Source organism: Oryzias latipes, chromosome 1 (genome assembly GCF_053564925.1).
Source record: "Oryzias latipes strain Hd-rR chromosome 1, Olatipes_Hd-rR_3.1".
Taxonomy (NCBI): Eukaryota; Metazoa; Chordata; class Actinopteri; order Beloniformes; family Adrianichthyidae; genus Oryzias; species Oryzias latipes.
The window spans coordinates 26148697-26163722 of record NC_136237.1 but is presented as its reverse complement, the minus strand read 5'-3'; the positions used below and the strand labels follow the sequence as shown (position 1 = coordinate 26163722).

General features: G+C 36.3%; 1 protein-coding gene across 1 annotated transcript in view; it reads left to right on the top strand.

The window, feature by feature from the left end:
- The window catches only part of LOC144991084 (guanylate cyclase soluble subunit beta-1), a 16514-nt gene extending 1488 nt beyond the window's left edge, over nucleotides 1–15026 (top strand). Inside the window, exons 3-13 of the mRNA XM_078944866.1 lie at nucleotides 830–930; nucleotides 1008–1126; nucleotides 3549–3746; nucleotides 4745–4975; nucleotides 5088–5204; nucleotides 7858–7991; nucleotides 8734–8931; nucleotides 9989–10226; nucleotides 10781–10921; nucleotides 13213–13367; nucleotides 13599–15026. Coding sequence (XP_078800992.1) covers nucleotides 830–930; nucleotides 1008–1126; nucleotides 3549–3746; nucleotides 4745–4975; nucleotides 5088–5204; nucleotides 7858–7991; nucleotides 8734–8931; nucleotides 9989–10226; nucleotides 10781–10921; nucleotides 13213–13367; nucleotides 13599–13734 — 1768 coding nt within the window. The 3' untranslated portion in view covers nucleotides 13735–15026. The remainder of the gene's footprint in view (nucleotides 1–829; nucleotides 931–1007; nucleotides 1127–3548; nucleotides 3747–4744; nucleotides 4976–5087; nucleotides 5205–7857; nucleotides 7992–8733; nucleotides 8932–9988; nucleotides 10227–10780; nucleotides 10922–13212; nucleotides 13368–13598) is intronic.

Here is a 15026-nt window from a genome sequence, read left to right as displayed (position 1 = left end):
GGGCGTTGGCAGCACTTGGAAAGTGTTCTCAAAGATTATATTTATTCCTAAAAATTCCTGTTCATAATGAGGATGATGTTTTTCGGTTTTAGTGAAATGTTTGGCTCAGCCTAAGTTTATTTTTCATCTCTTGAACGAGCTGGCTTAGCCTTGACCTGACCCTACAAAAGAAAAAAGAAAATGAAAAGCAGCAGAAGCAGCAGTTGTGTAAATTTTCTTCAAAGTGATTATGCTAAGCCACTATCTTCCAAAACTATACATAAAAGTAGCACTTGCTATAATTTTAATGCCTGATTTATCAGGCTCCACTTCTTTTGCTTTCAAATGAGTAATGTAGGGCTCTTTTTTTGGTTTTTCCTGATTTTCTCTTCAAAGCATTTCAAAGTTTGAGCTGTTTATTCAGCTGCTGCAAATTGTAATAAAACCTTGGTTAGTGGTCAGGCTTGTAAATCTTTTTTGTTTTCTCAGTTAAACCCTCCAATCAGATCCTGACGGTTTAGACAAATTTGAATCGTCAAGAAGAAGATGGTTATTGATTGTCGGCTTTAATTTAGCAGCGTTCTCCTAAATCCAAACCACCACTTTAAAGTCATATGGAGCGATTTGAATTATGTATGAAATGAGTCAGGACAGCACTTTCATGGTTGCAACAAAAAAAAAGGAACATTTTATTTTTAACTATTCGTCTAGTTGTTATCTTGCAGGGAGAAATAAATTTGGCCTTTAAAACAAAGGTACTGGTCATTGAACAAGTTGAATTTAATGACTAATTTACTGTGCCTGTGACATTTGCTTTAGCTCATGAGTAATGGTGTTGCTTTCATTGCAGGAGGGAGGCTCAGCTTGATATTGAGGGTCAGTTTCTTGTTAGAATCATTTATGAAGATGCCAAAACGTATGATCTTGTGGCAGCTGCAAGCAAAGTTTTAAGTAAGTAAACCTGAATCCAGAAAAACGAACAAAAATGACAAATCTGGTGTGTGAGAACTGTCTCCGTGTGTTTGCAGAGATCAATGCTGGAGACATCTTGCAGATGTTTGGGAAGATGTTTTTTGAATTTTGCCAGGAATCAGGATATGACACTATTTTGCGTGTCTTGGGCTCCAATGTTCGAGAATTCTTGCAGGTAAGCTTTTTAAATTTTTGTTTGTAGTTTATAAAATAATCTCAATGCGTTTTGATTGGAACTCTGCAATAAAGCTCAGTTTTTACTCCACAAGTTCAAACACTGGATCTTTTATGGCGTCAACAGATCTTTAGTATTAATAAGAGCAACTTTTTTCTTTAACCTGAGATTATAATTTTACAAAAAATAATAAAAGCTACGTCCAATAAGTTCTGAAATCAAAAAGATTTTTGTTAATGTGGATAGAGATCTTGTTCTCCAGTTCTAATTTTTAATTAACTGGGTATTGAACTGCTGACCTCCTAGCCAGGATGGCTGCTGTAGCCCCGAGTCAAAGCTTCCTGTTTGTTGATTTTATTGCCAACATTTTTTTAATTGAGGGCATGTAGACTAGGAACAAAACATTGTATTTAAGTTGAAGTTCTGAGCAATTCTTGGATGATGTGTGTCTGTCTAATCTTTTTTTATTAGGATTGAAATGATATATCAATGTAGGAGTACACTGTACTGTTAATGTAATTAAACTAGACTAAAATGTTTAAACAAACTGTAAAAATGGAAGTCCAGAAGGGAAGAGCAGAGCCCAGCTGTGTTATAAGCCTCTCACAGCAATGATGGCATCTGTTGTTGGAATCCCGTACTCTGTTCTCCCTTGAAACCCATTCATTTTAAGCTTTTCCTTCAATGCATGTGTCGCTACACTGAGCAAAATTCATGGTGAGCTTCACAGTTAGGCTTCATCTTGGTTGAACTTTGACCTCTTTCACTGTTTCTCTGTGCTCAACCACAGGCAAGATGGAAACGAGCTAAACTTTTGTTTTCTTTATGATATCTTTATTATATTCCCAACTAGCATGAAGTTTTTTTCTTTTTTTTATGAGACACTGAAACATCTACAGTACAGACCTTCCCATTCAAATGAATGGAAGGGGTGTCCAAACTTTTGGTCTGTACTGTGTATATATATATATATATATATATATATATATATATATATATATATATATATATATATATAAAAATTCACAGTACAGGTTCCCCAAAGTCTTACTGTTGTTTTACTCTGGGTCTTGTTTTCTATTGATTTATGGTATTTCCCATATTGTGTAGGTATACGAAATGCCATATTTTTGTTTTATGTCGCTCAAGCCTGTGGTTTCAATTGTTTGGAGTTAGTTTGCAACATCACCAGACTTTACATCGAATGGCCAAAGAGTGACACCACAAATCCATCTGTTTATGTTCTGGAGAAGGCAACTGTGGATGCTTTCACTCCGAAACAGAATGAAAATAGTAGAGAATCAAAGTGTAGAAAACAAAACAAAAAAATCAAACACCACCAACTGTTAACCAGTTTACAGAACTAACGGGTCAAGTGATGTAGATTAAATTATTACAAAAACTGGTGTGATCAATTCTCCCGCTGATTCTATTGGTCATCTCTTTAAACTTCTTGACAAATATTGACAATGGCCTCCAACAGCTTTTGAGTTTTTGGAGACTAGTATGTATTTGCCCTCCAGGACTGAGGTCGAGTACTAAAAGAAAACCCACACAAATTCATGGAAAACCCAGAGAAATAAATGAAATTTAACAAATTAAACATAAAGAAAATCTGTTTTATACCTAAAAAAAAATCAAAATAAAAGTTATTTCAAATATTAAATTAGAAAATGATAATTTTCTGAGTTAAGATTCATTCTTAAATCGTACCTTTTTTTTCTTTAAATTTGAATTGGCAGGATTTATGTTGCCCTAAACTGTCATTTGCACCTCTAACAATAGATAAATGTATTTTTTCCTGTTTTTGACAGGGTTACAAAACCTCCTCCATACGAGTTACAAGTGCTTAGTGCTTTGTCACACTAAATTATTTTACTGTGAAAAAAGGTTTTGGAAGTTGTTTTTCCAAAACTGGTTCAAATTAATTTCTTAGAGGTAAAGAATCATTTGGAAATATTTTATATTCTGTTTGTTTGAATAAATATTTTACTAAAACCTCAGAAATATTTAGTTATATCCAGTCTAAAGGAGATTACGGTTGGTTGGATGTGGTGGATTGTAAGAAAACAAACCACATTCTGGGTTCAAACAGAATTTAAGAACATTTTTAGGAAATCTTTATTTCTCTCAAGTTAAGACAATTTCTACAGCAGTTATTTTTATGATCTTGCAGGTCTGACATTTCTGTTGACTTGAGGGTATGATGCACCTTTCAATAAGACAGTTTAAACATTTTTGCAGTGTGGAACAAATACATTTTTTGATACCAGCTCAGAGATCTGAATATCTCTACAGCTCTTATTTCCAGTGCTTGAATCCCTATATCTGTGTCCCTTGTCAAATGTTTATTACTACTCTATAGATGTAGAACCATAGGCAGCTGTTCTGAAAAGATGTTTTCTTTTATCTTAACTTGCAGAATCTGGATGCTCTACACGATCACTTGGGTACCATTTATCCCGGAATGAGAGCTCCCTCGTTTCGCTGCACGGATGCAGAGAAGGGAAACAATCTGATTCTTCATTACTACTCTGAGAGGGAGGGCTTACAAGATATTGTAATTGGCATCATTAAAACTGTCGCCCAACAAATCCATGGAACAGAGATCGAGATGAAGGTCAGCATCCTTCCTTCCATTTCCCTCTCGTACACGAAGAAGTCTGCAGCGCTAACGGCTTCCCCTCCTCAGCAGCTGAGAAATGAACATGCCTTCAGTTTTCTAACCCCCTCTAGATGAAGCATGTCTGTTATGTTTTGTATCAGACTGTGACAAGTTATGGCCCAGAACATAATGATATATGCCATAATGTGAAAATTAAACAACATAAACTTCTTAAATATCCAAAAGGAAATGGTGTTATTACAGCAGTTCAGTTTTTTGGGGTCTGTTAGTCGGTGGATATTTTTAGATCTAAGTTGAAGAGCTCCTCGCTTTAGGCTGGCAGTTGTTTGGGGGGGGGCGGGGCTTTCTTCTTTTCACTTTAGGATTAACTTTGTCTAACAGTTGCAGGATTAAAAAAATGATTATTTGACAATCACATGTAACCCAACCAGGAAAATTGGGTTTTGATTAGATCAGGGTAATGTATTGTTGGAAGTAATTGGATTTACAATCCTTTGTTTACATGTTATTGTACTTTGCTGTTACAGGTTGTACTCCTTAATGGAACTCAAGCAGGTTTCCCTAATGTGTACTGCAGTTGACATTTCATTTCATCATTCTCTTTCAAACCTAATCATGCATAGTTGGAATCCTATCTTTTCTATAGTTGCACATGTAAAAATAAAATAAATGAATGAGGGTGGGGGGTAGCAGAAAATGGCAGATGCTCTAAATTTGACACCCAATTTTCTGGAAATATTAGCCTCTGTTGCTGTGGCAACAGGGTGCAGAGACAGCAGGTTGACGTCAGCATGCCTGATGCCCATAAAACCCACAGAATGTCATTTATTAACCTCCTAATTGCATAATTTGAACAGAAGAACAATGATGACCACAGTAGATGCTTGATGAAGGTTTCTTTTTTGCTGTTAATCATGCTATCAATCATAGATTAACCTTAATTTTAATTGTCTTCAAACGTACTTCTTAAATTAACTGACCGCCTGCTGCAGGTAATCCAACAAAAAAGTGAAGAGTGCGACCACATCAAGTTTCTGATTGAAGAGAAGGACTCTGAGGAGGAGGCGTTCAATGAAGACCTTGATGGCTTTGAGGAGAACGGCACTCAGGAGACTCGGATCAGCCCCTACACGTTCTGCAAGGCCTTCCCCTTTCACCTCATGTTCGACAAGGACCTCATGCTCACCCAGTGTGGGAATGCCATCTACCGGGTTCTGCCGCAGGTTTGCATTTACCTCTACTCAAAGTGTGGGAGCTCACTGAAAAAGTGCTACATTTTTGTCCTCCTATTGTGTGTTCCTATAACTAATACATTTTTTTTTTTCAAACCCTTAGCTCCAGCCTGGCAGCTGTATCCTTCCATCAGTGTTTTCTTTGGTCCGGCCTCATATCGACTTCAGTTTTCATGGAATTCTTTCTCACATAAACACGGTCTTTGTGCTACGCAGCAAGGTAGATATGACATTTAAGAAGTTTGTTCTTATTTCACTACAGCTCGCCTAACATTAAAAAACTCGAACCATTGTGATTTTCTGTATTTTGTGACCATTTCCAAAGGTTGCATAGAACACTGGATAGCATTTTCATTGCAAAACTTTTTGGCAGAGATTAAAAAATATACTGAAAAGTTAATATATAAATAAATAATATTTTGGATTAAATTCATTCTAGATGTTTTACCTTAAAAAAAATGTTTATATTGTAAGATGTCTGAGCAAAGCGCATCTACATTTGACAACTCCGAATCATTTTTAGTTTTTTTCCTTTTTTGTGTTCAGTTTGTGTATCTGCGTAACACTGACTTGCCTCCAGAGTACTGCAGAGAGGAAAAAAACAAAAACACACCAAGTGACCAACTTCAGTTTCTTCCCATTTATATTGTTCTATTTTAGTTGAATTAGTATTTTAACATGCAAACAAATGATTCAGGGAGAGATTATTCTGTTATCTTGGCATGAATCATGTCTCACTGGACTGCTACGGCTCGTGACAAACCGCAAGCAGCGTTTGCGAGAGTTTTCAAAACAGAAATGTCTGTTGGAATCTCAGTTTCTTTGTGGAAGTTGCAGCTTCTTGCTCTTGTGCCCCTGAAATTTTTAACATATTGAAGCCACAGAGTCACAATTGTGTTAAATCTAGATGGATTACCTTCTTTTTTGTCTTCCATGTTGTATGTACTACAGTCAGGACCATAAATATTTGGACAGAGACACATTTTTTTCTAATTTTGTTTCTGTACATTACCGCAGTGAATTTTAACTATAAAAACTCAGATGCCATTGAAGTGCAGACTTTCAGCTTTTATTCCATGGGTTGAACAAAAAGATTGCATAAAAATGTGAAAAACTAAAGCATTTTTTAAACACAATCCCTTCATTTCATGGGCTCGTAAGTAAATGGACAAATGAAATAATTGAAAACAAAATGGTCATTACTAGTATTTGGTTGAAAACTCTTTGTTGGCAATGACAGCCTGAAGTATGTTTCTGAACACCTCAGAATTCATTGGGCTGCTTCTGTTCTGTGTCACGTCATCAATAGACACTAGTGTCCCAGTGCCACTAGCAGCCATGCACGCCCAGACCATCACACTGCTTCCAGTGTTTTACTGATGATGTAGTGTGCTTTGGATCGTGAGCTTCTCCACGCCTTCTCCATACTTTTCTCTTGCCATCATTCTGGTAGAGGTTGATTTTGGTTTCATGCTTTTTAGCAGTCTAATCTAACCTTCCTATTCTTGAGGCTTATGAGTGGCTTGCATCTGCAGTGTACCCTCCTTTCACCTGCATGGATACTCCTTTGATTGCATGTCGCCTGTTCTCATTAAAATCTTCAAAATGCAAGCACGAGTCCTCTAATCAACTCCAGGCCTTTTATCTGCTTCACTCATAATGACATAACAAGGGAATTGCCCACACCTGCCCATGCATAGCATGGAAGTCAATTGTCCAATTACTTACGAGCCCATGAAATGAAGGGATTGAGTTTAAAAAATGCTTTAGTTTTTCACATTTTAATGCAATCTTTTTGTTCAACCCATGGAATAAAAGCTGAAAGTCTGCACTTCAATGGCATCTGAGTTGTTTTATTTAGAATTCACTGTGGTAATGTACAGAAACTAAATTAGAAAGAATGTGTCTCTGTCCAAATATTTATGGTCCTGACTGTACTCATGTGTGTAATCTGTTGAAATAAAATGGAAGCAATTTTAGAAAAAGGTCACAAACTGGTGAAACCAATTTTATTACTGGAGACAAAATATTAAAATCTGGCATTGTGGAGGGATGGATGTTGCCCAGTTGAGAGACTTTCCAAGTGAAATTTGTCAATAATTAATGTGCTGTCTCACCGTGTTGTGTGTCCGGGTAGAAAAGGTTCTGCAAACCTGTCAGGATGAAGGGTTTTTAATGTAAGGGTTTACAGAGGAAGGAGGACTTAAAAAAATACTTATACAATAGAACCCTTTTACAACTGCATTAAAAAAAACAGTTAAAAATTGGGGTTTTGGAGCTATAAATCATGCAAAACTCTTCCAGTGTGGCAGTTAAGATTATAGAGGCTGAAATGAGCATAATAGGTTTTTTAAAATATTGATGAGCTCACAGATATTTTTAGAAGCTCCAAGAAATTGGACTGGGGGGGGGGGGTTGGTTGACATTGTTCATGCAGATGAGTGTTGACATTTTGAGGGAACGGATCATTTAAAAGAGCAAAAACTCTTAGCTTTTCTGATTTTGTTTTATTTATTTTTATTTTTTTGAGCCCTAGTGTGTCTGAGTTAGCTAGCTGAAAAAACAGAATAAACCTTTTTGCAAAGCGCAAACTTCAAAATAAGAAAACTTTAGCAAAGGTGGCGTGGAAATTGCAACTGTCCTAATATCACATCGGTGTAGCGGTACTCCCTCTGACGAGTCTCGTCCTGAAAACGATGTCCCACTGTTACCTGTTACAAGAGACCAAGCTGATCATTCTTTTAAGCTTCTAGAGATCTAAAATATTTTATTTAAAAAAACGAAGATTTGAAAAGAAAGGAGCTCAGTTTCTTAGCAGTTTAGTAAAGAACATTACAGTGTAATAAAATATTTATGTGATGTAATCCTGACAGGAGGGCCTACTTAATGTGGAGACGGTGGAGAATGAGGATGAGCTAACGGGGGTGGAGATCAGCTGTCTGAGACTGAAAGGGCAGATGATTTACTTGCCAGAGGCAGAGAACATCCTTTTTCTTTGCTCACCCAGGTAAGCCCACTGTGCCATCTGGTCTTGTAGAAGCAAAATGCTCTCCTAAATAATGCTTTGGATTTGTACAAAGCAACTCAAAGGAGCTACTTCAGCTTTTTCCCCATTTAAAAAAAAAATAAGTATAGACATACAAGTAATTATTTAGCTATTTTTTGTTTTTTTGCAATTTTCTGTAATATTAGAAGAAATATCCAAATGACTGCCTAAGACTTTGAACGTTGAATGCTTTAGTTTTGATTAAACGTTTACCTTAATATATTTTCCACTTAACACTTTATGAAGGTAAAGAAAACTATTTTTGTATTTGGCAATAGATCATTGCTTCCTTAAATAACCTGGGATTTCTTAATTACACTGCATCTTAGCTGTTAAATTTGGGCTGCAAGAGAGCAGAACTCAAGAGATCTTGCCCTCTTAAAATGCTTTGAAGTGGTGTTAGAAAAAGCTGATGCCCAACAGAAATAAGCTGACCAGGGTGAGCAGTGTTTTTTTTTACCTTACAAGCAGATAAATTATTTTGAAGCACCAGGCTTTGCAGCCTCCGTTTGTGCTTTACACAGTACTTTGTTTAATTTACATCCAGCTATGATGAAAGCAAGAACAGAACACATGTCTAGACAGCTTCCCAAAGACAGAAGCATCTTAGTCTGTTAGGTGTTAAACTATTCTTTTCATGTTAAGATCGTTTTCTGCATCTTTCTTTCTTTCTTCTGAAGCTGTGTTCTGGTTTTGTGGTTAGTGTTATGAACTTGGATGATCTAACAAGGAGGGGGCTGTACCTGAGTGACATCCCACTGCATGACGCCACCCGTGACCTGGTTCTGCTGGGTGAGCAGTTTCGGGAGGAGTACAAGCTGACCCAAGAGCTGGAAATCTTGACAGATCGTCTTCAGCACACTCTCCGGGCCCTGGAGGATGAAAAAAAGAAGACTGATAGGTTTGACCATTTTCTGCCATTGATTTAGCTTCAATCATACTTGAGTTGTTTATGTATTTCATCAAGCTTAAGGAACGAACAGTGGATACTCCATTGCTTTTGAGATTTATTGAATGTTTTTCTGAAAATACTTACAGCATCAACATTTTTTGTTTCTCTCAGCTTGCATGTTTTCCTGTAGAGAGTTTAAAAACATCTGAATTCCTCATTAAAGCACTATTAACCATACAACCAACCACTGAGTCTGCTTTGCAATAAAATGCATCAGTGTATTCATGTATTACTCTGTAGAGCATAGTTAAGAGCTTTTTTGTTTGACATTAGAATAAATACACACTATACTTGTGTCACTTGTGTTATGAGTCAGCCTCGTAACCTCTGAGCTGGAACTCTGCTGTTAACACAAGAAGCAGACGTTCATTAGTCCAGCTTGTGGGGTGATAACAGCTCTCTGCTAGAACATAGTAGAAGCATTAAGATGCAGCTCCTCGTTTCATTCTGGCTCATGTTCTGTGGGGGACAATAGGTTTGGGTTTTAGTTTGTTTTACTGTCAGATATTTCCCTAAAGTCCTGCTCGGTTCCTGTTATTGTGAGGACAGATTTGACTCAGGAGCTGCAGGAGATGGAGGAAGGATATCACAAAGCTGGACAATGGTTTTATTAAGACTTCTTTACCAAACACGCAATTCCTTTTCTTGGATCTTCATATTTTTACTCCAACTCCTCTCTAGTCTCAGAGGGGCTCTGACTCTAAATTTTGATCAGAATTTAAGGCCAGGGTTTGAATTGATCATGCATTCAGACATTGTGATGTATCAGGAAAGTTATTTTGCTTTTAACAAGACAGCCATGATCCAACAGTTACCATAGAAACACCGCCCTCCCATGTGCGAGCAGCTTGCATGGTTAAGTGACCAAAAGGTGGGGGGAAGAGCAAATAAACTGCTGATCCAGAGGATGGTATTTAGTCTGGCAGACCCGGTGCATTGCTGCACTTCAAACTCAGCATAACTGTGTCCTTCTAAATGATTGCCCCCTCTTCATTTTTTCCCCCAGACTGCTGTACTCCGTTCTCCCACCATCTGTTGCCAACGAGCTGCGGCACAAACGGCCAGTCCCAGCTAAGCGCTACGACAACGTGACCATCCTCTTCAGCGGCATCGTCGGCTTCAACACTTTCTGCAGCAAGCACGCTTCAGCTGAGGGGGCCATCAAGATAGTCAACCTGCTCAACGACGTCTACACACGCTTTGACATCCTGACAGACTCCCGGAAAAACCCTTATGTGTACAAGGTCAAAACCAAAACTTTTGTCGCTAATTTAAACAGAAAGGAAAAATAGGCTGGTAGGGTTGTTAAAAGATAATTGGGCTGTTGTCTGTAGCTGGTTCTCCATTCTGAATGGTTATCCACATTTAGACCACAAAGAGAATACATACGTGACCTAGCCCCAACCTCTAAACTCAGTTTTACAGAGAAGCTGGAGCATTTTATAGGCCTGGTGCAGATTTACACTCCATGCTTTCAGAAAAGAATGCACTTTGGAAAGTCAAACAAATCTCTGCATTTTCTGGCGATTGGCTTCAGGCACTGGGTCACCAGAAGAAGTAATATTTACTCAACAAGAAGAAAGGCTAGGTGGTCTTGGTGCTTTAGTGGAACTCAAAAAGGCTCTAGAGGTCTTAAAGCTGATCTATGAGCGTCTATTTGTCTCTGGGTGTTTCAGTTTGTTGCTTTCAGGAGACGGCTTTTGTTACATGGTGGGAGCAGAAACTGCTGCAACAAAAGCAAAGCAAGTATGATAACCACCACGAAGTGGAAAATAACACAGCCTGTGTTTTTAAACAGGTGGAAACAGTTGGTGATAAGTACATGACGGTGAGCGGCCTGCCAGAACCGTGCACACACCACGCCAAGTCGATCTGCCACCTTGCTCTTGACATGATGGAAATCGCCGGACAGGTCAAAGTGGATGATGAATCCGTGCAGGTGGGATAACGTTCAAGTGCAGGAAACCTGCTTTTTAGAGGGAATATGTTTGAACCAAAGCAGTTCTACAACGGTCTGTTGCATAATCTAGCAACAGAATAGAAGCCATCTTATATTTGACACTTAACCCTTTAATATCTGACCCAAGCGATAAAAATCCTAAAATTGAAATTATTTGTTGAAATTTAGAGGATATTATTGGGGCCTTTAAGCAAAATGTAACATAGTATTAAGGGTTTTTAAATTAAACATTTATTAAAACGTTAATAAGCTTTTTATTTCTTTTATATTTATAAATTAGGTTTTATATAACCCAGTAACTCTTTAAAAATATGCATCACACATAAAGCTTGTGGCGTTATACAGTTGAAGCATAAACTTGTAAGCAGCAAAAAAACTAGGATAGCTTCCAAAGACTTGAAAATACTTGTCCAATTTTTTTATTTTTTAGAGGTTATATTATCTTTTCTAATAGTGGTATGCTTAGTTTATTTTTATATTTTAAATAAAGCATTTGGTATAATGGAAAACTATACCTTTAACAACTAATAGTTGATTTCTTTTTAAGGGTGCCGTCTTTGTGTTTGGCACATGTGATTTTTCAAACTGTAGTTATTATTTTATCTTTTATACCTGTTTTGTTTTTTTAAAGAAATGCTTCTGCTATTCCAGAACAGTGGCTGTCTAACTTTAAAAATGATTGTTGTTGTATTTGTGATTTTTTTTTTTTTTTTTAGCTGAAAAAGTTGGAAAAGACAAACTAACATGCTTTTGTTTTACAGACTTTTCAGGATTGTTGTTCTCTAAAGGACTTACCCCTGGAAAATCATATCTGCTTGCAAAGTTTTGTTTATTTTGGAGCATAGTACTAGCAATAGCAATGTGAAGTTTTGTGAAAGAAATGCACTGCAATCCTCTCACGGTCTATTAGCTAAAAGTAGATTCTCATTTGTCCCAGACACTCAGAACATGTTCATAGCCTGCAGACAAAAACCACAAAGGGCCGATGAGGTCAAATGTTAATATTTTGATTGAGAACTCCAGTAGAAAATCTTTATTGCAACTATAAGCGGGAGGAAAAGAAAAAGCTAATTATGTGGATGAAGAGATTCCTGGCAAAGTAAACCTTTCATCCACCCACTGAATGTTGCACCTTTTTACTTTGTGTCATAAACAATTGTTAGCAAAAGATGAGAAAAGGAAAGTCCCTTTCTTTGTCTTGTTTCTGTCCTGTTAAAAACATTCCTTACATGAACATTTTCAGGCTTTTCTTTTTTTCATTTGGTTTGCTTAGTTTTTGTTAGACTTGCAGATGCTGCCAATATTTTTAAATGTATTTTTGAATTAGATAAATCCAACATATCTGAAAACATCTTATAATTCTCATCTACTGAAAAAGTTGAATTTATAGCATGAAAGAAACATAACTGCTGCAACTAAAGTAAGGAGGAAAGCTGAGAGTAGAAAGAATGCTGACGATGCAAATGCATAAATAAATGTGATTAATAACAATGCTAGATCATAAGAACAGACGCAGATATCATGATTTATGATCAAGCACCTTTTTCAGTTTTGCAGATCTGCCCTATTGAGATAATTTATAGCATGCTTTTATACCGAATTTATTCTTACCGTATGACATTTTCTGCATTAATAAACCGGTTAAGATATGGCTCGTTTACAAAAAGGGAAGTTTTTTTGTGTCATAGATTCTAAAATTTAAAAAAAAAATTGTTTATTTGGATGGATTTTTTATTTCTTTTCTTTTTTTTTTTTTTTTTTTTTTAACCACTGAGATTTGGATAGTCTTGTTAGTTGGTTTCACATGGTGTATGAGACAAACATGGAGGAAAGCAAGATTTTTTTTTTATCTTGTAGTCATCAAGATCAAGCTTTAGTGGGATCGGCCTCTGTTTGCTTCCACTGCAGATTTCTTTGACGATTCTTCTCACTTAAAGCCAAATAAAAGGGTTTGATGCACAAAAAAAAAAAAGGGACTTTAGATGCAGGTGCAGTCATTTAAAAAAAATGTGTAAATGCACTGATTGACTTTCTGCGTACGTAATTCCCTCATCATAGGTTGCCATGGTGATACAGCTCGGTTAGAGGTGAACCAACTTCGTGACACTTTATATCTAAAGTTGAACTGCTAATTCTACTTTTTATTTAAACACCAGGCTGTAGAGCTCAGAGAGATGAAGATATCACTGTCATTTCCATTTTAGTTTGAAAGAGTTATAAGCATCATAGTCCATTCTGACCTTGTTTCTTTTTCTTTTTCTTTCCTGCAGATCACCATCGGCATCCACACAGGAGAAGTTGTTACCGGGGTGATTGGTCAGAGGATGCCCAGATATTGTCTGTTTGGAAATACAGTCAACCTCACAAGTCGTACTGAAACAACTGGCGAAAAAGGAAAAATTAATGTCTCAGAATACACTTACAGGTAAGTATTGGCACGTGAAGCATTTGTATGACTTTAATTTACTTTTAAATAAAGCACATTGGCTTTATCAGCCAATTTAGATTTCTTTTTTAAGCCATGCCATTTAAGGAGAATGAAGACCAATTGCATATTTGAAAGACAGGCTAAAGTTTTTGTTAGATGTACAGTCAAAGGATTTTTTTAGAACCAAAAACATCATCAGTTTGTGGTGATTTTGTCTTTGTGTTTCAGGTGTTTGCAGTGTGCTGAGAATGCAGATCCTCAGTTTCAGTTGGAGTACCGCGGCCCCATCACCATGAAAGGGAAGAAGGAACCAATGAAGGTGTGGTTTCTTTCCAGGAAAAGCAGCGACGCTGACAAGGCATAATGGACAGACACACAACTACCCTTGAAAGTTTAGTCACGAACATTTCATTCCTGTCAGATGAGGTTTTGATCAAAAAATATGAAGTGAACTATAGAATTATTCTTGGTCCAAAACATTCAAGCATTTTTAGTGGTAAAAGCCACTGTATGTCTTTTGCTTTTTTACCGTGGCTTTACTTTTTGCTCGTTTTCTCTCATGATCTCTCTGTTTATTCATATTTCTGCAGCATCAGAAAATGCTACAAATATTTTGTAGTTAGATATTCTCCCAAAAGCTTTTGATTAAAAAAAGTCAACTTTGGTGCTGTTGTCTGGCAGTTTCACTCCCATAAACCACCTACCTGTCATATCACTTTTAACCAATAACAACATTTTATTCAGTGGATTTAGTGTTATTACGTATTAGAAAATTCACTTTGAAATAAAACAGTGACTTTCTGTATTACAGCTATAAAAGAAAAATATTTGTAAATCTAAAAAAATATATATGTAACGGTTCATGAGAATTGTTTTTGTTTGTCGACTTGGAAATCTGTTTTTTTTCCTACACAAACTGGCTTTAAAAGCATCAAGAACATTGTTATAATAGATGGAGCACTACATTTCAAAGCTATGGAATCAATATATATTCATTTAAGTGTAATTAATAGTATTTTATGGCATAGGTTGTAAATTAAGCACAACCTCAAAATATTCTAAAAATTAAAACTCAGTTTTATTTATCAATGAGCAAAGCTTTTTTTTTAAATCATAAAATGTGTTTAACAAAACTTTTAAATGGCTACATTGTGTGTAACACCGATAATTTTATTGTGCACTTTTTTGTTTTCACTTTGCTTTTACAAGTGGTACTACAGGAAAAAAAAAATATTTTGTGTCACAATTGTTTTAGAAGCTCTTTAATGTTTGCATATTTATTGTTTGTTTAGGGTTACTTTGTATTTATTCTGCTTTGCTAAGAATTCAAAGTCATAAATGTATTGCTCACCTCCCCAAACAAAATGTATACTAGACTTATTTATGATTAAACTTTCAAATGTGTCTTCTATTATTTATAGTTGGGTATTATGTCATTCATAATTTTTTTTTAATTCTTTGATTTTTTCTACTTTATGAAGTTTAACATTATTGACTAAACTGTTACAGCATTATTAGTAGTATGGTGGAATAATAATTGCGTTAAATCAGGCATTATGGCACTATCCTATGGTACTATGGCACTAATTTGCAATTTCGTTGTACTGTTGTACCAAGTGTGACTGTACAATGACAATAAAGCTTCATTTTATCTTA